This window comes from Wyeomyia smithii, chromosome 1, assembly GCF_029784165.1.
Source record: "Wyeomyia smithii strain HCP4-BCI-WySm-NY-G18 chromosome 1, ASM2978416v1, whole genome shotgun sequence".
In the NCBI taxonomy this organism is placed as follows: Eukaryota; Metazoa; Arthropoda; class Insecta; order Diptera; family Culicidae; genus Wyeomyia; species Wyeomyia smithii.
The window spans coordinates 25,175,227-25,200,757 of NC_073694.1; the positions used below are offsets into that span (position 1 = coordinate 25,175,227).

The 25,531-nt window shown below is 40.2% G+C and overlaps 4 protein-coding genes and 1 long non-coding RNA gene across 14 annotated transcripts in view; 3 read left to right on the plus strand and 2 right to left on the minus strand.

The window, feature by feature from the left end:
• LOC129727404 (chloride intracellular channel exc-4) overlaps positions 1–2,671 on the plus strand; it is a 42,303-nt gene extending 39,632 nt beyond the window's left edge. For both annotated transcript variants that reach the window (XM_055685230.1, XM_055685238.1), the window contains one exon: positions 1,320–2,671. In XM_055685230.1, the coding sequence (XP_055541205.1) occupies positions 1,320–1,400 (81 nt within the window). In that variant the 3' untranslated portion in view covers positions 1,401–2,671. The remainder of the gene's footprint in view (positions 1–1,319) is intronic.
• On the minus strand, positions 2,581–17,303 carry LOC129727419 (mitochondrial coenzyme A diphosphatase NUDT8). Its single transcript, XM_055685250.1, has 2 exons — positions 16,925–17,303; positions 2,581–3,141 (listed from the first exon to the last, which is right to left on the minus strand). The coding sequence occupies exons 1-2, from the start codon at positions 17,193–17,195 to the stop codon at positions 2,720–2,722; spliced, it is 693 nt and encodes a 230-aa protein (XP_055541225.1). The 5' UTR covers positions 17,196–17,303; the 3' UTR covers positions 2,581–2,719.
• LOC129727425 (uncharacterized) lies at positions 3,142–5,183 on the plus strand. The gene is made up of 3 exons (XR_008728524.1): positions 3,142–3,222; positions 3,300–3,396; positions 3,452–5,183. It is a non-coding gene; the product is annotated as an uncharacterized LOC129727425 (long non-coding RNA).
• A 690-nt stretch (positions 17,304–17,993) lies between the features above and the next one.
• The window catches only part of LOC129725208 (diacylglycerol lipase-alpha), a 152,533-nt gene continuing 144,995 nt past the window's right edge, over positions 17,994–25,531 (minus strand). For all 9 annotated transcript variants that reach the window (XM_055681397.1, XM_055681316.1, XM_055681229.1 and 6 more), the window contains one exon: positions 17,994–21,820. In XM_055681397.1, the coding sequence (XP_055537372.1) occupies positions 19,877–21,820 (1,944 nt within the window). In that variant the 3' untranslated portion in view covers positions 17,994–19,876. The remainder of the gene's footprint in view (positions 21,821–25,531) is intronic.
• LOC129725568 (uncharacterized) lies at positions 23,398–24,919 on the plus strand. Its single transcript, XM_055681598.1, has 2 exons — positions 23,398–23,544; positions 23,607–24,919. Exons 1-2 carry the CDS (start codon positions 23,542–23,544, stop codon positions 24,756–24,758), a joined length of 1,155 nt encoding a protein of 384 aa, XP_055537573.1. The 5' UTR covers positions 23,398–23,541; the 3' UTR covers positions 24,759–24,919.

Below are 25,531 nucleotides of genomic sequence, written 5' to 3' on the forward strand. Positions count from 1 at the left end.
AAAGTCATGAAAGAATGGAATCGTGGAATGTTCCTGAATTGAGCTCCGAAAACAATGTTTTGGAAGAGTAAAAAAAACAACCTAAGAATAGCGTGTTTCCAAATCCAGCCCGGAATCGTGACGAAAAATACTTCTTAGGGCCGGAAAAAACAAAAGTGTAAGGAATGTTCCCAAAGGTAAAAAAATACAAAAAGAATATCGTCGAAAGGAACTCACAAAATAAAATAAAAAACATGCCGAAAAGTTCCAAAATTGTAGAAAATGTCAACTGTCTCGAAAGTCATGCTCTACAAAACTAACTCCAAATATTTTCGTTCTTTGCGAGAACATTAGAAGAAGCTAAACTAGGACTGGATGTGTCACTGATTCAGAATCAGAACACTGAAATTTGACTAGCCTTAAAACTGGCGCCATGAAAAAAGTGCCATCATGGAAGAAGATGATTTCATACTAAATAAGCACGTTCCACACCGGCGATGTGAAGTGATTTCATTACTGAGTCATTCACGCTCATCCTGTATTTGGGTTAGCTTGGGTGCCCAATTTTAAATTGATAACAACAATGATTAACTGTTGTAGGTACCGGAAATGGGTCAGGGTGCTTTGGTTTAATGTACTGTTCCACAAGCTGTTTGAGATCGTTAACGATAAGCGGAAAGGAATGTCACCGATTTTTACGACCTTTTAACGTCCCTCTGGCGTTGCTCAAACCAGAAGTTAATCATCTACAAATTCCGTGCAAATTTTATGATATTATGTACTTATTTTACGGCCAGCTGCTTCGCAAAAGGTTTAATTGAAAATCCATGAGTTTATTGTAACACAAGGGGCGTGACGATGCTCTCGAAGAATCCGAAAACATTATCGTTTAATCAAATTTGATTGACACACCCAGCCGCGGTCAGGCTGCTGGTCGCGGTATTGCTTCTCTCACTTTCACTATCGCTTTATTTGTCCATTCGGTGCTACCCTGCTCCTACTCCACGTGGTGTGCGTTGTTGTTGTTCTGTTGTTTTTCAACGGTCCGTAAAGCGAAACCGTATCATTGTATCATAGTCATTTCTCACTCACAAGTGCAACAAACTGTGGCTTATTTATTTCCATATCAATAGTTGGTGTTGTTTTTTTTTTGTTACTTGCTTTTTTCTCTGTATAACGCGCGTGCATGCTTTGCGTTCCATTCGGGTAGACGGTTAAGGTGCACTTCCAAATCGCTAAGTGAACTGGAGAAAAGAAAGCCGATAAGTATACAGTGCAATAATGAATATTTTGTTTTTCTTTCCGCCCACCACTTTTCCACCTTTCCACGCACCCCACAGATGCTGAAGATGAAGAAACACGAGGAGCTGGAGACGCCAACGTTTACCACGTCGATCCCGATTGATTTAAATGAGCACTAGAGAGGAGAGGAGCCTTGACTAGCAAACGTCGCATAAAATTGGGTGCGATCTGGACAGTATCTTTAGGGTAACCCCCGCAAAAACAAAAACACCATAAACTGAGGAACGATGATTACGGACTAAACATACATTTTTGATAACCATTTACAAAAGCCGGATTATAACGGTTCCAGAATCCGTCAGAAGTACCAACCAACTCCAACCACGTGTGTTGGCAGCCGTGCTGCCGACAAATGCGCTTACAAGCTCTACTTTACCAACTATTCAGTTTTTTTTTTGTTTCGTTTCCCCATGGCCATCTTAGATCGACGGCGAGTAGAATGAGAATGGATTTAAGTAGAACAGCATACCGACAGCTCAGCTGGAGCTGGAGAAGAGAGTTAATAAAAAAAACAAATGTAAAGATTAATCTAAGTAGAATTTAGTTGATAAATTCATTGTTTATTATCCTATATTTTTAATCTTACCGTGTTGGTAGAGAGAAAAGACACGAGAGAAGTAACACACGCCAGCTAAAGCAGCGCGAAATAAATAATGTAATGAACTTATGTGCAACAATTTTACTTGTTTCAAAATTGTTGAATTTCTTTTCCAAAAAAAATGCCTTACCGCTTTTTAACCATTCTGCAGCATCCTATTGAATCTATTTCTTTTTTTCCAGGGTACTATAAAATGTGCCATTGCGTCAAGAAAAAAATTCCTATCTTTACTATTTTCTTTTGAACATCCTAAAACCAACCGAATCGAATACATTCAACGAATCTTTACACTAACAACATAAGAACAGAAACAAACCAGAACACAGCACAGCGATGAAAATCACAATTTGTACGTTTTTAACTTGAATAAAAGTGTAGTTGGATTAGGTAAAACTAGCAGCAAACATTATACTGTTAAGTTGATACAAGAAAAAATGAAACGAAGTTATCGAAGCAATTTAATTGTGTAAAATTAAGACAAAAAAAAACACTCGTTTGCAGTTGTGTAAATAAATCACGAGATAATTCAAAATTTATTTGCAGACAAAAAAGAATTCGAAGCAACTTTTATTTCCTATAAGGTCGATTACGTTATCAGACAGAGAAAATACACCCACATCGGCGGACTTGCTTAGGTGAAAAGAGTAAATGAAATAAAACGTAAAACTGATCAGAGTTATTTCTTTTTTGTTGTAATTTATTTACTACAACTTGTTTTATACATGCTGTTGTAATTGGAAAACAGTAATAAAAATAAATGTTTTTTTTTCGACATGAAATGTGTCGCTGAAACATCGGTTTATCTAGCCTAACAAACTAAACCTAAAAATTCCGTACCCATCAGCTACTGTACTGCCTTAGGAAGGGAACTTTTCTGGGGTAGACTTCCTTCGGTAGTAGAGCGGATAGAAAGAGATGCGTCAACACTGCCGTCATTCCCCAGACGGCTTCTTCACCGCCAAGGAAAAGTGGTATCGTATAGCCGGCGCGGAACTGTGTATGCCTCCGGTTGTCCGGATGCAGGAACACCTCGATCGGTACGGTGAAAACTTTATGCACTTCGTCTGGATTGGGCCGAACGATGCTGGGGTTGTAGGCGCTGATTACACCTACGACCGGAGTGATAGTCGGTCCGAAGTTCGGAACCAGCACGTTGCCGCAACCCCACACTTGGATGGTGCTCCGTGGGATGCCTATTTCTTCCTCGGTTTCGCGGACAGCGCATGCTTCGAAGTTGGCGTCCGCTGGCTCTTTGATGCCGCCTGTGATGTGAAAAATCGTGATTTTAGTTTGGTTGAATTTTAAAATCATGATTTATATATTAATTATTCATAGCTTGTGATGTAAGTACAGATTTTATGTTTATTTTTCGACAGTTTGTCGTTATTTTATAATCATTTCATGATTCCTTGACTACCAGGTGAACCATGTATTTTTGTACGAATCTGGTTAATCTGTAAAAATGCAAAATAAAAACAGAGCAAAGCAGTGCAATGAACACGGAGACTGAGGAGGATGTGAGACTTTTTAATACTTTCCGTGAGTATGACGTTATTTCTCCTTTATTTTCAGAATGTGGTAGCCCCACAAAGAGATACCTACCATCGCAGCCCTGGTGAGGCAGTATACCGAACACTATGAGCCCACAAATAATGAACGAGACAGATATACAGGAAAGATCATTGGTTAAATTTTGAAGAAATGAAGTTTTTATGTAGCAGACCCTATTGCACACACCTCGTTCAATTGCCAGCAGAACGAGTCGTCGGTTTCGCAGAAGAATAGAGGATCGTATATGAGTGTTATGGAATATGGGCAATTTTTTCAACTACAGCCTAATCAACGCTTACCCAACGATAAACCCGACAACCTCAAGCACAAGTTCTGCAATAAGCTCGAGCGGACTTATGGCGAGTGCTCAAAGGCACCAAACGCACAGATCGGGAAAAAGAATTTCTTTCGTTCAATCATTGGTGAACACTGTCTTCATTCGTCGATCAATGATATGTGTGAGGCCCCCTTAGAGAAATGTCCAACTGAAGCACCTTCTTTTTACGTTTGAATATATGGGAGCACACCTGGAAGCACCCAAATTATTCCCGGACGACCGGATACTACTAACTTTCTGGATTTTACTAGTACATGCATCAACGCGTTTAAGAAAAGAGTAAAAGTAGTACGGATTTGGAAGCAGCAGTTGATATGATCGATCATCAAATCCTGCTAAGCAAGCTTTCACGATTAGGAGCATCCGAGCATGGTTGAACTCGTACTTGACTGAAAGAACCCTTCGGGTGCAACACGCCTCATGTGTCTTTTCAGCTTTCATTAGTACTTTCGGGGTACTACAAGGAAGCAACCTGGGCTCACTTCTGTTCACGCTATTCTTCAACGATGTGGCAGCTCTATTAGGAGTTAGATGCAATCCAAATTCTCCACATGTGAAGGGAGCGTGCCGTTATAAGCCATGGCTTTTGACCCGATCTACCTGATACCTGAGGAGTTAGATGCAAGCTCATTCATGCAGATGGCTTTAAATTGTATGTTATAGTTTACTCTATCGAGGATTATCAGCGTCTTCTGGCATCACTGAATACTTCCGTTGACCTGGTGCTCCAAAGTGTGCGGCGGTGATGACGTTCCACCGCTTTATAAACCCAACTCTATACAATTACTCTATTGAAAATGTTACGGAGATCGTGTGACTGATCTGGGTATTCTACTTGACCCAAAACTGGGCTTCAATCTCCACTACTCCTCGACAGTTTCTAAAGCAAACCGACAGCTGGGATTTATCTTCAAGATAGCTCGCGATTCGAACGATTTGCAACGGCTCACTAGTGAGACACATCCTAGAATCTGGACTCCCCATGATCTTATTTGGCAACATCGCATCGAGTGTCTCTAAAAACGATTTCTTAAAATAGCTTTGCATAACCTGCTGTGAACCATTAAATTTGCCACCCTTTCCACAGCGATGCATGCTGAACACATCGTACAGATGAAAACTAAATCGGCACGTATTCGTAGCGAAGCTTCTAAGCTGTAAAGTGAACGTTGCGGCAGTCATCCATGTTACAGTCTAGCTTTCATTCGAATTTTTTTTGCGGTGGAGTCTGTGTTCGAGCTTGAGGAGTCGTCAGAAATCGATTAAGGAGAGTTTGGATGATTTAGAATGTGTTTTTATGTCATGTTTTATGTATACCCAGTCTAAATTTTATTTATTGAGACAAACACAGTGTCGAATAAATTTGATACAATATACATACAAAAAAGAAAATAGAAACACCTGTTCTCTACACATTTCAGGCATTACAGTTGTTAGGTATTTTCGAGAACCGAACATCGACTCTGACCACTACACTAACTCGTCTTATGTAAGATACGTCAAGACGATGTGTTATGAGTTTATGACATCCAGCGGTTGAAAGCGGATGGCGTGTCAGTTTATTACGTCAGAGAGCTGGATTAATGGATCGTAGGACAACAGAGGGAGAGCGTAGAAAATATAGATGTGCTGTGGAAAAATATGCTTGGTACTTTCGAAACGATTACGGGAGAAGTGGTAGGTACGACGCGCGAGAGACAACGTAACGGCTGGTTCGATGCTTACTGCCGAAGAGTGACGGAAGAGTATGCTCATAGTGGCTACGCGTAGAAATAAAGAGAGATGCTACCGAAAAAAGAGCTGACCGTCGGAAAAAGCGCGAGTACGATGAACAAGTGCTCGCCAGCATAGAGTATAGATATGCAGAAAAACGACATGCGAAATTTCTCCAGAACAGTCGACAAAGTCAGAAGCAACAGCTTTCCTATGCTGGCCATGTGTAATGACAAGGACGGCAACCTGCTGACAGATAAACCGACTGTTGCAGCCAGGTGGAGAGAATAATTCCAGGTACTACAGAATGGAAAGGATGAAGAAGAGCGGGACAAGAATAGTATTAGAACTAATAGCGACGACCAACCCAAGCGAAGGTAAAGAGGCGATTAGAGAGCTGACGCAAAGTTTCCACTTACCGGATCATGTTGAGAATCTGGCCGGATGACAAAAAGATCAAACGACTGGTTGGAAGGCCTCATTCGCCCTATCTACAAGAAGGGTTATCGACTAGACTGCAGAAATCATAGAGACATACTTTTCGAATACTGTTCTTGAGATTGAGACTTCTGGCGGAACATTTCATCGGTGAATACCAGGCTGGTTTTCGAAAGAAAAACTTCATAACGAATCAGATTTTCATCCACGACAGATCCCCGAAATTGCTACTTAACACGCGCAAAACCTCGAGGCAGCGTTGCCAGATGCGAGAGAGCTTATCAAAGCCCCTCTGAAAGACTGTTGGAGTACTGTGAAGGCAGAATCGACGTTACAGCTGGTTTGAAACAATACTAGACGAGAAGAATGGAGCGTGGGCATTGTTGCTGAAGCAGAGGACCCGTCATAACGTGAGTCGATACAAATAGAAACGAGGACAGCATACCCATCTTTTTCAGGACAAAAAGTGCCGCATGGAAGAGCTGGAGTGTGAGAAAATGGAGCATGTGGTAGACGACTCTGCGTACATAACTGTATTTTATATAAACTGGGACACCATATAGTATCACCATACTATCGAATACCATATTTGCCAGTAACACCAATACATGAAGACACGAGCAAGAGATTGATGTTTGATCATCACGCAGTTAGTCTTATGGCGACTCTCGAGCTTGGCTACCACAAATATTGGCGACGAGGAGAAAGTAGTAAAAATCGGAAAATCGTGTGGAAAATCGGGAAGTTTCAGTTTCGTTTAGCTTTTAGAGGTAAAGTTAAATAAATTATTCATAGGGTTGGGAAATAAATTAGCGTCGATAGTGATACTAGTAATTGAAGTGATTGAAGTGAACATGAAAAAAAACTGGCAGGTTGACCAGTTCATTGGGTTCTAAAGCAAAGTGAGAGGAAAAAAATAATTATCATCTGCATAGAATCAGTGATCTTATGTTGAAAATTATGAAATAAAACGTGGTTAAACCGGAAACTGAAGCAAAGCGGTCACCATTTTGTTTCTCTCTGGATAGAAGAAAGTTAGACGCGGTGTGTTGGAACGAGACAGCTTGCAAGCCGAAAATTGCTGGTCGGCAGTGCTGGAATAGATATAGTTATCTTGTAACAGTGTGTGTGCAGATTTGCGAGAAAATAATTATTTCGTTGTCCGAGTGAAACGATTGAAAGTGTGAGGGTGTAAAAAGAGGATAAAACATGGTGTTATGCGTCAAGTTCAATACGGTTGTAGGTAATGGCGATGTCGAATGAATACCTGCTAAAATGTGAAATAACCGATTGAATTACGGATCAAGTAGATGTATACCGATTCAGTTACGGTAGAAAAGGACTTGAGTCGACGAAAAAAAACCGATTCAATTACGGTTGCGAGGATTACCGATTGAATAATGGTTGAGCCGAATATGATTGGAGAGGAAATATTCCGTGCATATATGTTTACCGATTGAAATACGGTTCCCCAAATGTTACGCAATACGTAAGCCGATTAAATTACGGGCAGCGAAATTAGTTACCGATTAAATTACGGTTTGACGAGCATTCCAATTGTTGTTTTTAGTCATAGACTTCATAAGAGCGTTCTGCTAAGTATTTTTGTTTTGTTTTTTTTTTTTTATCTTGCAAAAGAATTGTGAAGTGTTTCGACGGCTATAAATACAAAGTACGATGGAAGGTGACGGAGAAAATGGTGCAAATCGTCAGGCCATACAACAAAGCTTTCAGTTCTTCAGCCCCGCTTCGTACAACTTGCCGCACTTTAAATACAAGCATCTGCCGGCATCAGCAATCCGCAGTGCCTGGAGTATGTGGATTAGATGGTTTGAAAGTGTTATGGCGGCTGCAAACGTCTATGACGGAGAAAGAAGGAAGATGCAACTTTTGGCAATGGGTGGTCTGGAGCTGCAATGTGCGTATTTCGGATTGCCTGGTATCAGTGATGACGCTGCTGACCCAGAGGTAGACCCATATGAAACTGCAAAAGAGAAGCTGAATCAACATTTCTCACCCAAACATCACGACAGCTTTGAGCGGTTTTTGTTTTGATCTCTAGCCCCAGAAGAAAGCGAGTCAATCGAGAAATTTTCTTTGCGGGTGCAGCAAAAGGCCGAGAAAATTTGTTTCGGAAAGACCGAAACTGAAAGCCGGCACATTGCCATAATTGACAAAATCGTACAATTTACCTCGGACGATCTCAGACAGAAATTGTTAGAGAAGGAAACACTGACGCTTGATGAGACCATAAAAATTGTGAATGCTCATCAGTCGGTTCGATACCAATCAGCCAGGATGAACAATAAAGGAATCGAGACTTCAGTAAATCGCATCAACTATCGCAGCAATCACCGCAACGACTACAATACCGGACACCGCACCAGTCAAACAGAGCGGAAATCACTATGCCAGCGCTTTGGGTACGACTTACACCGTCCAGGACAACGATGTCCGGCAGTGAACGAGAGTAAACAGTAAACGGAGGAGGACCATGACTCCGCAGTGAAACAGACACTTAGTGTGTTGCGAGAATGCGAGTCATTTTACTAAATGACCATAAATGCAAATTTAGGCAACGAGAGGTAATTTTTCTGGGCCACAACTTGTCAGCGGATGGAATATCTGCAAGTGAAGATAAAGTTAAATTGGTTGTGGCTTGTAGAGCCGAACGAAGGAAGAACTAAGGAGCTTTTTGGGGTTGGTCACATACGTGTCTAGGTAAGAATTTCGGGTGGTTTAGGTTATTCTTTGAATATTTGGACAATTTTCTTTCTTCATATCTAGGTTCATTCCTAATTTGACAACCGTTAACGACCCTTTGAGACAATTATTGAAGCAAGACGTTACGTTTGAGTGGCTCCCTAAACACCAACAATCATTTGACAAAATTAAAGCTCTTGTAGGGTCCGCAGGTAGTTTAGGCTACTACAATCCCGAAGATCGGACTTTGCTGATAACCGATGCATCAGGTGTAGGTCTTGGAGTCGTTCTTATACAATTCAATAACAACCAGCCACGTATCATTAGCTATGCTTCTAAGAGCCTCACGGATCTTGAGCAAACGTATCCTCCTATTGAAAAGGAAGCTCTGGGCATCGTATGGGCCGTAGAGCGCTTCAAACATTATTTGTTGGGTATCACTTTTGAGTTGGAGACTGACCACCGCCCCCTAGAAACATTGTTTTCGATTTCATCTAGGCCTACCGCTCGCATAGAACGCTGGTTGTTGAGAATACAAGCTTTCAAATTCAATGTTGTTTACCGCAAAGGATCAGCAAATCTAGCTGATTGCTTGTCAAGACTGGCAGCTCACGTGGATGATCGTGGTTGGAGTGAAGAATCAGAAGTCTTTATACGACGCGTTGTAGCTGAATCCTTATCCTCTCTCTCTTTTCCGGAAGTCTGCGATGAATATGACACAGGAACAGAATGTATGATTCGTGCGGTTCAAGAATCAGCAGCAATCGACATATCTGAAGTCATCACAGCAACAGCGTCTGATCCAGAGCTTCAAGAACTGATAAAGTGTATTACGAACAATAGCTGGAATCAGGAAGATTTGAAAGAGTATTCGGCTTTTCGCCTGGAACTTTCTCACATGAACAACCTTGTAATGCGCGGGACGAAACTCGTAATTCCAAAAAGTTTGCGCTCTCGAATGTGCCAACTAGCTCACGAGGGACACCCTGGACAGTCAATGATGAAAAGAAGGCTCCGGGACAAATGTTGGTGGCCAGGAATAGATAAAGATTCTGTGAAGACATGTGAAACATGCGAAGGGTGATAGTTGGTGCAAATAGCGAACCCTCTGGAGCCCATGACGCGCCGTATGCTCCCAGAAAAACCGTGGATTGATATAGCGATAGATTTTCTGGGACCAATGCCGTCATCAGAATATTTACTAGTTATCATTGACTATTATAGCCGGTACATGGAAATCGAAATCATGCAACGAATAACGGCACGAGAGACTGTGAAGCGTTTGAAGAAGATTTTCAAAACATGGGGTCTGCCTAGAACAATAACTTTAGATAACGCGAAGCAATTCGTATCAACGGAATTCGATGAATACTGCAGGGAAGCTAGAATACATCTCAATCATACGTCACATTATTGGCCACAGGCCAATGGAGAGGTCGAAAGACAGAATCGGTCGCTTCTCAAGAGGATGAAAATAGCTCATGCCCTCTACAATGGTTGGAAAGCGGAACTTGATAGTTTTCTAGAGCTTTATGATAACACTCCGCATACTATAACTGGGAAAGCACCTACACGCAAAAGTTGAATGGTGCGAAACCAGTACAAAATTGTGCGTTTTTAGCGCAATTGTTGATGTAATTCGGAACCAGTACAATGATTGCGTGTTGGGCATAACGCAATTAATGCTCTAGCGTTTCTCCAATGTATTTGGCAGCTCCAAACTACTACACCTAAACAGTTTCAACTGGTATCAAGCAGCATTGCAAAGCGAGCGAGAAGCAAAACCATTCTCCTCCTTTCTGCTTGAGGACGAGACATATGCTACGCTTTTCAAGTCTTTTGCACACACGCTTTCGAGATACTTTTTCTTCTTCATGCATTCCTCTGAATATCAGCAAGCACGCATCGACAGTATGAGTGAACTAACAACACTGGCATCTAGTATGTACAGCACGGGTGTCTCGCTCATTTCGTAAGCGACGAGACATCGCCTTGCGCGTCGCAACCCGAACCGAAAAAGAAGCGAAAGAGCAACCTGCAAATTATATATGACGTATCTAGTCTCGTCGCACGTAGAGTAGGGAACTTATTCTAAGCAGCTTCAGGAACCGCCTGTGTATTGAGACGAAATACTCGAAATGTGTTGGGTGAAATCCAAACAGAAGTATATCAATCTGTTCTCTATCTTTTTTTCTGTCAGAACTTGTTTTCACATTGTAGAACTAAGTTAGAAAACTTCAACAATAATCAATTTAAGTTACCAATCGAGGGACACTATTCCAATCACCCCGAACCTATTTTAAGCAGTTTCCATTTGTTTTGCAGGCGTTTTTTCTCAGCACCCGAAGTGGCTTTTGAATGGCTGCAATTTAGGACGATTTATTTTGAATGGTGATTTCTGTGTGATTTCTTCGTGATTAACGGTATTTCTTATATTCGTAAGACAGCTCGACACAAAAAGTTTTCATTTCCATCATTGAAATTTTCGATTTTGATCAAAATCTAGGAGTTTAAGGCCTGTTTTCTACGACTGATTAAAATAGGCGCCACTGCTTAAGCCGTTCCCTACCCTACATGGAAAATCTACGAGCAAGAGAAAAAGAGCAGTCACTAATACACTCGATGTGAGGAATAAAGTGTCGGTATATGATACATATTCTGATTTCAATCTATGTCAATGTGTTCGCAGTACAACTGTTGCGTTATGCGTTTCACACATTTATTGTGCGATTTCTGTGCAACATTTGTGCGAATCGGGAAGACACAATGATTGTACAAGACTTAAACTTTTGCGTGTAGCGAGCTTCTTCAGGGTAGAAAATTACGATCCAAGCTACCTCAAATCGACGACCTAGAAACAACTCCGCCAAGCTCTGATTTTCGAGATCGGGATTTCGAGAAAAAGATGCTACAGAAAGAGCGAGAAGATACCAGGCGTAGAGCAAAGCCAAGTGATATAGAGGAGGGAGATGTCGTTCTAATGAGAAACCTGCTTCCAACGAACAAACTGGCAGCCAACTTCTTGAAAGAGAAGTTCACAGTGCTGAACAGAAATGGATCAAACGTAACCGTGCAATCTCATCACAATGGAAGGAAGTATGACCGCAACACATCTCATCTGAAAAAGTTACCCTTGTCATCTGACGAGAGCACCGACGTGCCATCCTTCCAACCAGAATTAGAATCACGACCAGAGCCAGAACATGGACCCGAGCTAACGGAACTAGACACTTCACATTCTTCTGCTCTAGGAGTAGACGAGTCTGCAGTACGCCGATCGCGGCGTATCATTAAGCCCAAACGTCCGTTCAGCCCATCAGAATAAGTATACTTTTTATATACGTAACACTATTTTCTTAAATAACTTAGTGTGCTAAATTATATCTCAAATATATTCAAATTTGTAAAAAAGGGGGATGTGGTAGACGACTCTGCGTACATAACTGTATTTTATATAAACTGGGACACCCTATAGTATCACCATACTATCGAATACCATATTTGCCAGTAACACCAATACATGATGACACGAGCAAGAGATTGATGTTCGATCATCACGCAGTTAATCTTATGGCGACTCTCGAGCTTGGCTACCACAGAGCAGCTGTATCGTTCTCAAAAACACGTAAGAAACTAAACCCCTTCTCACGCAGGCTTTGTGGCACGAGCTAAAATGTGTCGGAATCATGACGGATTGTGATCGACAGGTGGAAGCAGCACTACAATGAACACCTGAATCAGTGCGTCTTGAACTGTCCTACAGATCAGACGTTTTTTCGGTTGCTTGTGGACTGGTCTTTGACTGCCTATAGCTTCAAAGTTTGTGTTTTGTCAGTGTGTCTTTTAAAGACTACCTGAAAGTTATTTCCCATCAGTCTTTCTCAAGACTACCTACTTTTAAATTTAACATTTGTTTTAACTTTTTTCGTATCACCTGAAATGGCTGGACGGAAAAAGAAACCTCGCATCGCTGCGGGGAGGAAAAGAGAGGCATCTCTTTCTGACACATCGAGTGTCTGTAGTGACAATCCTTTTGATATTTTTCCTGAGCAAGAAGCTGGTGAAATGGAAGTTACCAATAATGAAACTATACAAAATATAAAATCTTTAAAAAAGGAGAAAGTTCCACCTATTGTGATAACTATTTCTTCTGAATTTAATATATTCAAAAAGGAACTTTCAACGTTTGTTTCTGACGTTAAAGTTACCTATCAAATTGGCCGTAGAGGTGAATGCCGCTTATTAGCCGACTCAGTAAAGGGTCGTGATCGTCTTGTTCAGTATTTAACTGACAAGATGTACAAATTTTTTACATATGACACCAAGAACGCCAAGCCGTTCAAGGTTGTCTTGAAAGGTCTCACCAACGATCAAACCGTTGACGAGATCAAACTTACTTTAACAGAATTACTTGGCATAGCCCCTACCCAAGTAATTCTAATGAAACAAAAATCACGAGGCGAAAACAGTCAGAGAACTGGAATTTCCCTTGTTAATTATTTAATTCATTTTAACCGCAATGAGGTTAACTTAAAATTTTTTGAAAAAGCACATGCATTGTATAATGTGCGTGTAAAGTGGGAAATTTATAGGAAGTATGGCGGAGGTGAAAAGCATATCACCCAATGCCGTACTTGCCAACGTTATGGCCATGGTTCCAAATTCTGTAACATGGACCAAAAATGTCTTAATTGTGGAGACTCTTCTCACAAAAAGGACACATGTCCTGTGAAAGAGAGTAAAAATTTTCGCTGCGCGAATTGTAACGGCAACCATATGTCAAATTATTATCAATGCCCAGTCCGTTTAGCAATTGTTAAGGCAAGGCAAGGTAAACAAAATTCAATTTCTCAATTAAAACCAACTTCAAAACAAAATTCTCCAAGCGTACCAGTGACGGATAGTTTACCTACTCCTTTGCATACCCGTTTAACTTATGCACAGGTTACAGGTAGTTCGAACATTATACCGCCTAGTGTTGGTAGTTCGAAAATGACCGTTAATATGGGTAAGCAAAACAGGCTAGAAAATAATTGTACACCTATCACTCCAGCTAATATTGCTGCCGAAAATATTTTTTCTAATGTCAACTGCCTGGGGCCTATTACGGCAGGTAAACTTTCTTTTTTGCAACAGGCAATGTTCGATCTTATGAACGCCATGTTGCAGGCAAAATCAATGTTTGAAGCCATTCAAATAGGCACAAATTTTACTATTAAAATTGTTTCTAATTTAAAATTTAGCAATGATTTTAAATAAAACAATTAAAATATTAAATTGGAATGCTCGCTCATTGAAGGCCAATGAGAATGAGCTTTTTAACTTTTTAACAGTAAATAATGTGCATATTGCAATTATTACTGAAACATTTTTGAAACCTAACATAAAATTAAAATATGATCCCAATTACGTGGTTCATAGATATGATAGGATTCAGGGTTCCGGCGGTGGAGTTGCAATTGTTATTCATCGCCGAATCAAACATCGTGCTCTTCCCCATCTTGAGACGAAAGTTATTGAAACTTTGGGAATTGAAGTTCAAACTGAACTTGGGATTTTATTTATTGCCGCAGCATATTTACCATTTCAATGCACACGCGAGCTCAAAAATTATTTCAAAAAAAAAAAAAACTCACCAGAAATCGTTCGAAATTTTTCATAATCGGCGATTTTAACGCTAAACATCGTTCATGGAATAATTCTCAAAGTAATTCCAATGGTAAAATTTTATTCAACGATTGTTCTTCAGGATACTATTCTATTTTGTCTCCGAATAGTCCTACATGCTTTTCTTCTGTAAGAAACCCTTCAACAATTGATTTGGTGCTTACAGATCAAAGTCATGTATGTAGTGATTTGATCACACATGCTGACTTTGATTCTGATCATCTTCCAATAACTTTTTCTTTATCACATGAATCAGTTTTGAACCCTATGAGCTCTGTTTTTAATTATAACAAGGCTAATTGGGAAAGATACAAAACTCATATTGAGAGAAATTTCAATAATGAGCTTGATTTGCAAAACGAAGTGAATATTGATTCCGCTTTGGACGCATTAAAATGTGCAATTGTTGATGCCAGGAATTATTCTGTTCCAAAGGCTCAAGTGAAATTTGATTCACCAATAATTGACGAAAATCTTCAACTTCTAATTCGTTTGAAAAATGTCCGCAGACGTCAATATCAACGTTCTCGTGACCCTGTTTTTAAAACTATTTATAAAGATTTACAGAAAGAGATTAAACATAGATTTACTCTTCTGAGAAATCAAAATTTTGAGACTAAAGTTGAAAAATTGAAACCATATTCAAAACCATTTTGGAAGCTGTCGAAGATTCTTAAGAAACCTTCAAAGCCTATTCCAGTTTTAAAAGATGGTGAACGTTTTCTTGTATCCAATGAACAAAAGGCTCAAAGACTTGCTCAGCAGTTTGAGAGTGTTCATAACTCAAATTTGAATTTTGTGAGTCCAATTGAAAATGAAGTCACACGTCAATTTGATTTAATTTCTTCCCAGAATTTTTTACCTGCAGAAATAATTGAAACTAACTTGAATGAGATTAAATCAATTATTAAAAATTTCAAAAATATGAAAGCACCTGGTGACGATGGAATCTTTAATATACTAATCAAACATCTCCCTGAGAGCACAATGGAATTTTTAGTAAAAATTTTCAATCGCTGCTTCAAAATTGCATATTTTCCCAAATTATGGAAAAATGCAAAAATTACTCCAATTTTAAAACCGGATAAGAACCCAGCTGAAGTTTCAAGTTATCGACCAATCAGTTTGCTTTCTTCAATGAGTAAACTGTTTGAGAGAATTATTCTTAACAGACTGATGTCACACATCAACGAAAATTCAATTTTTGCAAATGAACAGTTTGGATTTCGCCATGGGCATTCCACAACTCATCAATTGCTCAGAGTTACTAATATGATACGAGCTAACAAATCTGAAGGTTATTCCACTGGAGCTGCTCTTTTAGACATAGAAAAAGCATTCGACAGTGTTTGGCATAAAGGTTTGATTGCGAAATTGCAAACTTTTAATTTTCCAATTTTCCTAATCAAAATTTTAAAAAATTATCTTACTGATCGAACTCTGCAGGTTGTCTATCAGAATTCAAAATCTGATAGATTTCCTGTCAGAGCAGGTGTGCCTCAAGGTTCAGTCTTGGGTCCAGTCCTGTACAACATATTCACTTCAGATCTTCCTGATTTGCCTCCAGGATGCACAAAGTCATTGTTCTGCGATGACACAAGCATTTCCGTAAAAGGAAAAAGTCTTCGTGTCATATGTAGTCGATTGCAGAAAAGTTTAGATATTTTTTCTTCCTACTTGCAAAAGTGGAAAATCTCTCCCAATGCTTCTAAAACTCAAATGATAATTTTTCCGCATAAGCCTAGGGCTTCTTTCCTCAAGCCGAACAATAATCACGTTGTCAAGATGAATGGGGTTATTTTAAGTTGGTCCGACAAGGTTAAGTACTTGGGACTAATTTATGATAAAAAACTTATTTTCAAAGAGCACATTGAGAGTATACAAGCCAAGTGCATCAAATATACGAGATGTTTATATCCTCTCATTAACAGGAATTCTAAACTTTGTTTAAAGAACAAACTTTTGATTTACAAACAAATTTTTAGACCAGCAATGCTTTATGCTGTACCGATCTGGTCAAGTTGCTGTTCAACAAGGAAGAAAACGCTTCAAAGGATTCAGAATAAAATTCTGAAAATGATTTTGAAGCGTCCTCCTTGGTTTGGTACACTCGAATTACATAGACTTACTGGTGTTGAACCATTAGAAGCTATGTCAAATAAAATTATTAACAATTTTCGACAAAAATCGTTGCAATCCTCAATTGCTACGATAAGCTCTCTTTATAGCCAATAAGTTAGCAATTAAGTTAGTTGTAAGTTTACTTCCCCTTTTCTGACAAGTAGGTTTAAATCCCTACGAATGATAAGTCCTAATTGCGAAAGCAAACAAATCCTAACAATTAAAATTACAAATTTTTAACAGTGTTGAGAAGTCACCATTTGTGATTGGACACACATACTCATTATTTACTAATATTTATCATAAATACTTAAGCTACTAACAAATCCCCCCTTAAAAAAAAAAAAAAAAAAATTTAATAAAAGTTTGTAGTGCAGACTCGCAGGTTAACAGACCGTTTTTAATATAGCAAATTATAAATTTATGAATGCGTTTTCAAAAATAGACTCTATTGAAAAATATATCTAATCTTCACATTCTAGAATTTTTCTTCAAATTATTTTTTTGATACCTACCCGGAAAGGACACCTGACCGCGATGTTGGTTCAGCTTAGTCGACCGCAGGGTGTACAACAGATTGATCTGACCGTCCACCAGGCACAGCGGTATCAATACGGCCGCTTGCTTATCGGGTGGCTTCGAGTTCATCCGTATTTTCGGAAGCGCTCGCAGGTTTTCGATTAACCGTTGTTGGTCGGATTTACTTGTGAGTAATGTCGGCGACAACAGCAGGTTCACATTTGATTGGCAGTAACTCCGGGTGGCTGATTTGAAGAAGCTCATCATGTTCGGGGAAACAATGTTTTAGCACCGGTTTTGTATTGAATAACAGCTGAGTTTTGTTTATATTTACACGCAATCAGCTGTTCAAGTTGTGCGTTGAGAGCTAAGACAGGACGCGACAGCTGGCTTCTTATTTTTCTTTTCGTAACGGCCGTCATCCCCGTCGAAATTTTTTGAACGTTCCATACCGTTGATGCCAGAATGATTATTTTTAACAACTTGTGCAGGTCAATGAAAATAAAACAAATTAAAATTGCAATATATAGGCGAATAATACTCAATTCTTATTTATTATTTTATGTTCAATAAAGCATACTTCTATTATCAAATTTTTTCTTCCTAAGTTTCTTGGTACCCAATTTTTTTCTTTCTAAGTTTCTTGGACTGCAACCGAAATAGTAATAAACGATTAATCAATGCATTTTCAAAGTTATAACAGTGAAATACATTACTCGGTAATATCATGTACCTTGCATACTTTTGCATCATTATTTATGAACAATTATAATAGCTAAATTATGACTCTCCAGCATCACTGCTTTACAGTGAAAAGTAACCTCGTTGTATTTTCTACGTGACGATTGCGTTATCAAATTCAGCCAATCAGCAGCCGGTTCAAATTGGTTGAATGTAACGGTGACCAGCTGTCACGTTTTGTCTTAGGTTGAGAGTTGTCATGTTCGGTAACGGTTGGTAACGCAGAGCTCGTAAGGGGCGCCTCGATGTGTATTTGTGTAAGATTGAAATAGTTTGGAACAGTTAACAGGCAATTTTCTTTCGGCACAAAAATCGAAACACACCTTTTCGATAGGAGAATCATTTATTCCACTTTCTTCGTTATCTCAATCAACTAACAAATATATTTTCTCTAAACAGTAATAATGCATCATACTGTTTCTGACTGATTCAATATGAGAGGATTTTAGTAGATATATATTTAATTTATCATTTCGCTTACTGCTTTACTTTAATTTGAAACGTCTGTTTATTTTTTGTTCTGCTCCCAATCAATTTGACATCGTTAATGTTGACATGTTTGTTTTTTTAGATTTCACTAGTTTAGATTTTTGTTAGCTGGTTTACTATTTGTGGTAATAATGCAAAACGGGGAACGACACAAAATGTGCGTTTCTCTTTCTCTCAAATTACTTTCACTAAAACTGTCCTTCAATTGGTTTTGTTTTTTTTCCTTCTATTTGTTTGTTCGTAACCGGACCAACCGGGGACCGACAAGGTGCCGCGGCTGATTGGCTATATTGGGTATAGTGTGTGTTTTATTTCGTTATTGTTTCCATGTCTCTCGGGTGAACGATCCTGCTGCTTCTGGCTTGTTTACCTTTTTCACTCTCCATTCCAGCACTAATAAATTTTACGCAGCAGGACTGTTCGTATGTACAAAATTTAGAATATTCAGACCTTTTTCTAACATTTCGTCTTGCGCTAAACTCTGGTTCTGTTATTTTTTTTGGTTGTTCTTTGTAGTTCTGATATCATAGTAACAATTATAATACAAGTTGAAGTTGAATGTAAAAATTCTAAACTTTATATCTCGTGATCATCTAGGTTTTTTTAATATCAAGTTTTTCTGCTCTACAATAGTAATTTCTCCTGAAATTCGAAATATTTGTATATTTGCTAGTGTCTAAAGAGTTAGTATGTTTATCATTCCACAATTGCTTAACACACAATTTGTCGACAGAAGTGTGGTTCTTGTGTTCTTTTCTTTTATGGTTTGTATAGTAAAATTGACTTTTTCTGATTCCCCTACTGTGTGTGTGTTGTATGTTTGTGTGAGTGTTTAACTTAGCCAATAAATGCGCTGTTGGTTTGGCACATCATTATCGTATTTTTTCTTTCGTTTTGCACTGACTAGAACTGATTAGATCTCGCAAGTTTCACAACTTCGACAAGGCTAGCTTTTCATGCGAGAGACTGGAGAAGAAGGATGCTGATGATGATGGTGACCTCGAACTCTAGGAAGGTTTCAAACAGGTGAGTGGTTTTTTGACTTAAGTTAGGAAAATTATCAACTATAAAAAAAAATCCTGGATCCGCGAAAATCATCCTTAATTATCGAACCATATTTCAATTTTTCTCCAAACAAATCCGGAGTACTATTTTTATTTAATTGCTTGTTATCTGGGCACTGACAGGGAGATGATAAATTAAGAACGATGGTGTTTTGACAACAGTAAAACAATTCTCAACCAGGGGCTAGCAGAACGTTAACAGGTTGAAATTTCTAAAAATCATTACTGCTCTTGCAGAATTCTGAAACTAAGTATTCATTTCGCTTAATGTCAGAAACTGAAATGAAATTAATGAGCTAAAGTCTGAAACCTAAAGTCGTTCATATCAATCAATTACTTAAGGTCATCATCATCTCATTCATCTCAATTGTTGCGAAGTTCACTATTGCAGGTAGGCAGCTAGGAAGTTGTCAAATGTTTAACAAACAGAGAATAAGGGTTCGAATACTTTTGACAAAGCAGAAGTAAATTAGTTAAAAGTAATCACAGCACGCAGCAATAAAAAATCACTATTTTACTCGTCAGTACCTAAAATCAGTGAAGGGGAACAAGAAAAGTACAGTAGACTAGAGTTTGACTTTCATTTTTTTTGGTTTTGGTTCGAGATTCTCAGACTATCGTTTCGTCGACGTTGTCGTTGTTGCTGCTCGGATCTCATACGCTGCTTTCGCTCTTCTGGGTTTTTTGCCGACTGGGCGACGAGGAGGTGTTGACGGACGAATACGATGAGGACGAATGGATGGTTGCGATGCTGCCACCGCCATTACTGCTGCCGCTGCCACCACCACTAGCACTGAAACCTGCGGTCGCGAACGGATAGCCGACTTCGCTCGGGTACACTGCGGAATGCTTCTTGCGGACGTACTTTGTGGGGGAGGATTTTTCCACCAGATTGGCCAACAGCGGGAGGGACTCATTGCGAGAGAACGCATTCAGGTCTTCCTCGTTGTGGCGTTTGTTGGTGTTGCTGCTGCTTCCGGTTGGACAGAACTGATGTTTTAGGCTCAAACGTTGGCTGTTTATTGTCGCTACGGTTGCGAGTCGAACGGGGCTGCCTTCGTTGGTCGTCGACAGCAGGGACAGACGTTCGTCGGAAACTGTCTCCGGGTAGACAGGGAAGTGAGATTCTAGTACTCCCGGCTTTAGGCAGGTATTCTGGAGGGTTCTACTGCTGCTACTGTTGCTAGAGTTGAAGGTATTTGTACTGGTGCCACTGTGGTCGAGGTCGCCGGTCAAGGACGACATCGCGCTATGATAAGTGTCGCTAGAGCTGGCCGTTTTACTATCCCGCATGCTGCCTTCCCGATCCCGGCTGCTGTTGAACTTAAAAATATTGAACGAAGTGTACTTGTAGTTGTAGCAATCCCGATGATTGAACTTCTGGCAACAAGGTCCACCCGGCGAGCGCCGACAGGGACACGAGGGACAATTCGAGGTGCATTCGTGCTGGATCGCACTATCACTAACGGTAAATGAGGTCTTTTTGGTTCCGCCACTACTACTGCTGCCAGCGTTGCCCGTTGTCGCTTGCCTTGAGTTGAACTCGTCTAGATTATCCGCCGATTTGGAGTTCTCTTTGATCGGTGAGCTCCCAGCGGTGCCTCCAAGTTCTTCCATACCAATGATTCCGTTACCGTCTAGAACGATTACGTTATGTGCCGACTCATAACTGTCCATCGTAGAGTCACTATCCGAGGGAGCGCGATTCAGCACGAAGATCTTACCCATCCGCTTGTAACTGTTGATAGTTTTCATGTCCTCGGCACACATCGACAGATTACCGCTAACCTTCGGTGTCCGCCGCATAATTTTGGGAGTATGAAGTTGGGACTCCAGCAGGGGATCGGATCCGTCACCTTTCTGTCCACGCTCGTTACTTTCGGTGATCTTCTCCAGGTACCGATCAATACTGGACGCTAGGTTAGCTCCGAAACTAGCCCGCGAGCTGATGCTGGATAGTTCCGACAAACTTTCTGGACTGGCTAGTGGAGCCAGGCCGAACCAATCGTCGTGGATGAGGTCAATCTTCTTGATCTCGCAAGAGTTCTGCCGGGTGCCGTTCCACGACAAGCTGTTCGGTTTCTTCTGGGAGTTGTTGCTTGCAGGTGGAGCTGGTGCCGTTCGTATCTTCGGAGATGTGCTGAAGTTGACCGTCTTGGCAGTGGTCGCATTGCTTGCCGAACTGGACGCCCTCGGCTGTTGGTGATTGTGATAGTGGCTGTGGAGAGGATCGTTCAATATCACGGTTGTCGCCTCGCTGGGACCGGACAGACTCTGCGGAATGCCGCTGTCATCTACGGTACTCGAGAGCTGGCTGCGTAACCCCAGGATACTTCCCGCAACGGAAGAAGCCTTACTAGGGGGGTTGTGATCCAGGGGTGACTGAAGACTGGTGAACGATGTTTCCAGGCAAATTTTGTGCAGTACAGAAGGTGAGGCCGGACTCTGCAGCGAAGAAGAGACTCCCGTCGGTTGGCCAGCGGAGATGAGCTGCTGTTGTCCATCCGGGAGCAGACCCCCGTCGAAGTCTGAAGCGATTGAAGAGTTGGCGTTCGATGATTGGCGCTGGGGTTTCCGGGGGCCAACGGTGGTTATAACCTAGATGGGGGAAATGTTTTCGATTAGTCAAATGGTATTTTGATTACTAGACCACCCCTAGCGCACGGCTATGATAAGTATAGAAAACTACTTACTGAAGGCATCATATCAAGGCTTTACAATTGTAATTCAAAGAGAGCTAAAATAAGTGAGAGAATAAAACTACCACATACCTGAATTGCCTGTCAACCACGACTCAGCAGACTGGGACATCTTCCAAAAAAAAAGTTACAACATGCAAAAATACCTACCGCGAAACTGGTCAACTCAAAAAGCAACTCGAGTTCAAATGAATTGAAAAATGGCAACCAAAGTAACCGAAAGAGAAGTAAGAAAATAATTGTCCGTCGTAGCTCCCAGGGTTTGACTTTTCTTTGTGATTTGTTTTTCTACATTTTCCATTCGGTTACTGTCACTGCCACGCCCGAGCAAGACCCCCAAGACTACCTTGTATCGTTAACGGAGTGTAGATTAAGCGTAACGACGGTTTCCCGCTTAGGCTGAGTTTCCTCTCTCGATGCTACTTGGATTTCATTGTTCATTGTTGCTGTCGTTGTGGTCGGGGTATCCAACTTCTTCGGCGTTTCTTCCCCCTCCTTGTTGTCGGTGGACTCATTCGGGGTTTGATTTTCCCGTGTTTGAAGAGCAAAAAACTGAGTCGATTTGCAGATAATTTTGACAACATTGATGTGATGGTGCAAGTTGTATGTTTGTGTGTGTTTTTCGGTTGTTTTATTGTTTATTGGGTGGGTTGAGTGTGTGCATGGAATTCCAGATATGAGGAAAGAAAGGAAAAAAAGAGGACACTTGTTGAAATTTTGCTCAAAGAATCATATTTGCTGTCGCAGCGTTGAGGGCTGTGACAGCAGTTTTTTACAACAAAAATATAGCGTAAATGGAAGTAATTGGAAGCTAAGGAAAATGTGTGCAAAGCTAAGTGAAAAAACTAAAAGCGTAGGAGAAATAGGACGGACGCGAAGAAGAATCACACCGAAAATTTGATAGAGAGACAAAAAACGAACGAACGAAAATGCTGTAGATATTATGGGTGCAAAAATTATTTGAGTGTAGCTTAAGAGAAGCGGTAAGATGGTACTTATGAATGCCAATTTTACACTTGATGTGTAGCGTTTCGTCACCACCGCAGGGAGCTCTCCTGTTTAAGTTAGGTTGTAACAAGAAAAACACCGAACACTGTTACGCTATAATGAATTGTAAAAGTATTCATTTGTGACATCACGGACAAACGAACAAATCTGTCTTCATCCTGTAGATTCGAGGTTACGTGACGGACGCTTATTTTCTTTTCATTGCAAACTAAATATTTATTCTGCACATAAAAGCCAGCGTTGTTGAATTAATATGATCAAAAAAAGTGCAGCCAACGACATCGAACAAGAAAAAAATAGAAAATTTTCGAACATTTTCGAACATTTCAAACACAATAAGAATATCCAAAATATCACAATCATCAAAAATGTTAATGTCGTCTAAAATGTCTAAAATAACAAATAAATAAAATAAGCGATTACACTTCGCATTCATCGTTGATTTCCTTGATTTCCATTCGGGCACCCCTCTGCTTTGGCGCAAATGTATTTGCGCTGCCACTGGCACTTCACTTGTTTTCATTTTATTTTGGTCCTCGACGATCGGCTCTCGAAGAAAACCGTTACTCTTCCCATAAATCGATCGATTTTGTTTTATATCTTATCTTAACCATGGTAAGTATATTAAATCAAATAAACTGTGCAACGTAATCTAAACTCCCTGCCCCAACTTCCAGTCGGACGATCGCTCGGTGCCGTTCATTTTTGACGACCAAAGTCCGGAAAAGAAACACTACGATTTTCGGTTTGCCCTGCCACCACCAACCGTTCCGTCCCCGCAGCCCATGGATGTTGACACCTCCGGTCCTATCCGACTTCCGGAGGAATCAGCACCAGCAGTGGCAGTGCACATTACCAGCAAGAAAAAACGAAAATTGAACAACGGCAAGGTGAAACCAAAAATTCGGAAACTTACTAGTGATGACTCGGAGGGGAACGGCTGCAGCCCGGGAACATTACGACGCTTATTGAGTATCCGCTCGTTACTTTTTGGTTCACTCGCAGTAACGGTCGCAGTTATGCTTGCGGTTGTCGTACAGGAAGACCTTCGAAAAGACTTCTATAAAAAGTACAAGAAACAGTATCAGTTACTTCTGTACGGTATAGAGGACTACTGCAGCCAGGAACTGGATATGACCAATGTCACAGTAGCTCTGGAAAGACGAGTAGTCGGTCAGGAGGCTGCCATTGCTCAAATAGCGGGATTCTTCGACAGGCATCGACACAGTCAAGCTTCATCACTTGTTCTAATCGGCCCCGTTGGAGTTGGTAAAAGTCTGATGGCCGATGTTATTACGGCCAACTTCCAGTGGCGATTGAATGTTCACCGATACCGGTGGTCGAGCGGCCTAACTGCAAAGCGGCAGTTCTCCAAGTTTCAATCGTTTTTGCACTCGCTAAGACATGAAACATCCGCACCAACCGAACTGGCCTGTGGACATAATTTGTTCATAATTGATCAGCTTGAAGCTAGCGATGTCGAGCTGGTTAATAAAATTAATGTTCGATTGCGGATGGTAGCGGACAGGGATGAGCTTCAGCTGACGGCGCTGTATCTGTTTCGAGGCAGTTTTGTGGCGGATGTTGACGATATTGAAAGGCTCGAAGCCGATATCGAGCGAGTTGTTCTGCGTCCTCTGGACGAAGAAGATTTGAAGCGATGTATTCATCAGGAAGCCGCGGAGATGGGCATAGATTTGGACCAAAGCAGACAGCTTTTGGAGCAGGTCGTAAAGAGCGTTGATGTGCACCGGCACGGGTGTAAAGGAGTGCGGGCAAAGCTGAGCTTGCATGCTCAGAATCTCAGGGATGTAAGGAAGGAGTTGTAATTTATGTATGAGTGGACTTATTTGTAAAATGTGTAATAAACATATCATTTTTTTATTTTATCTTGTAAATATGTTGTGGTAGTTAAAATTTTCTTTAGGATTTGAGGTTTTTATAAGATTTTTTAACTGACGTTATATTGTTTATTAAATTCAGAACGACTCACGAAAATAAATTATTCACGACGATGATTACTCAGAAACTTTCGAATAAATTATTTTCAGAATGATAAGATTTTAAAGAAAATTGTGTAATCAATGCGCTTTATAATCGTGGTGTTTTTCCTTTCAATAACGCAGATTGACACATCAATTGTTACGGTGTTCTGGCATAATTTAGATTTGCTCGTTGATTGGCACGATTTTGCAATATTAAAGAACGAAATTTTACCTAATTAACATACGATTTTTGAAATAACGCTTTTTCTGTCAGACTGTCACACATTTTTACATGGATTTCTAAAATCATATTGTTTATCTTGATTTACAATTTCACAACGAATGCCAAAATATTACAATTTTTACGACAATTTTCGATTTTTTATAATAACTTGTTTTTTAATGCTACATTAAAATTGTAACTTCACAGAAACTAAAGCAGACAAAGAGTTGGTGGCAGAGAACGAGCTGTAGAGCGGTTAAAAACGTTCAATTTGGGCTTAAAAATAATAAATTCTCATTTTTTAAATGAAACTGATAGAATTGTTCTAAGTGCTAAACACTTAAAGTCAAAGCCACTCTATGGAAGAATATTCAACAAACTTGAAAGTTGAACA

Excerpts from the sequence above, each read along its gene's own strand:
- LOC129727419 (XM_055685250.1), bottom strand. The coding sequence starts at position 17,195 with ATGATGAGCTTCTTCAAATCAGCCACCCGGAGTTACTGCCAATCAAAT. Across the intron at positions 3,142-16,924 it reads CGGTCAGGTGTCCTTTCCGG|GCGGCATCAAAGAGCCAGCG; the intron begins GTAGGTATCAAA and ends TTCACATCACAG.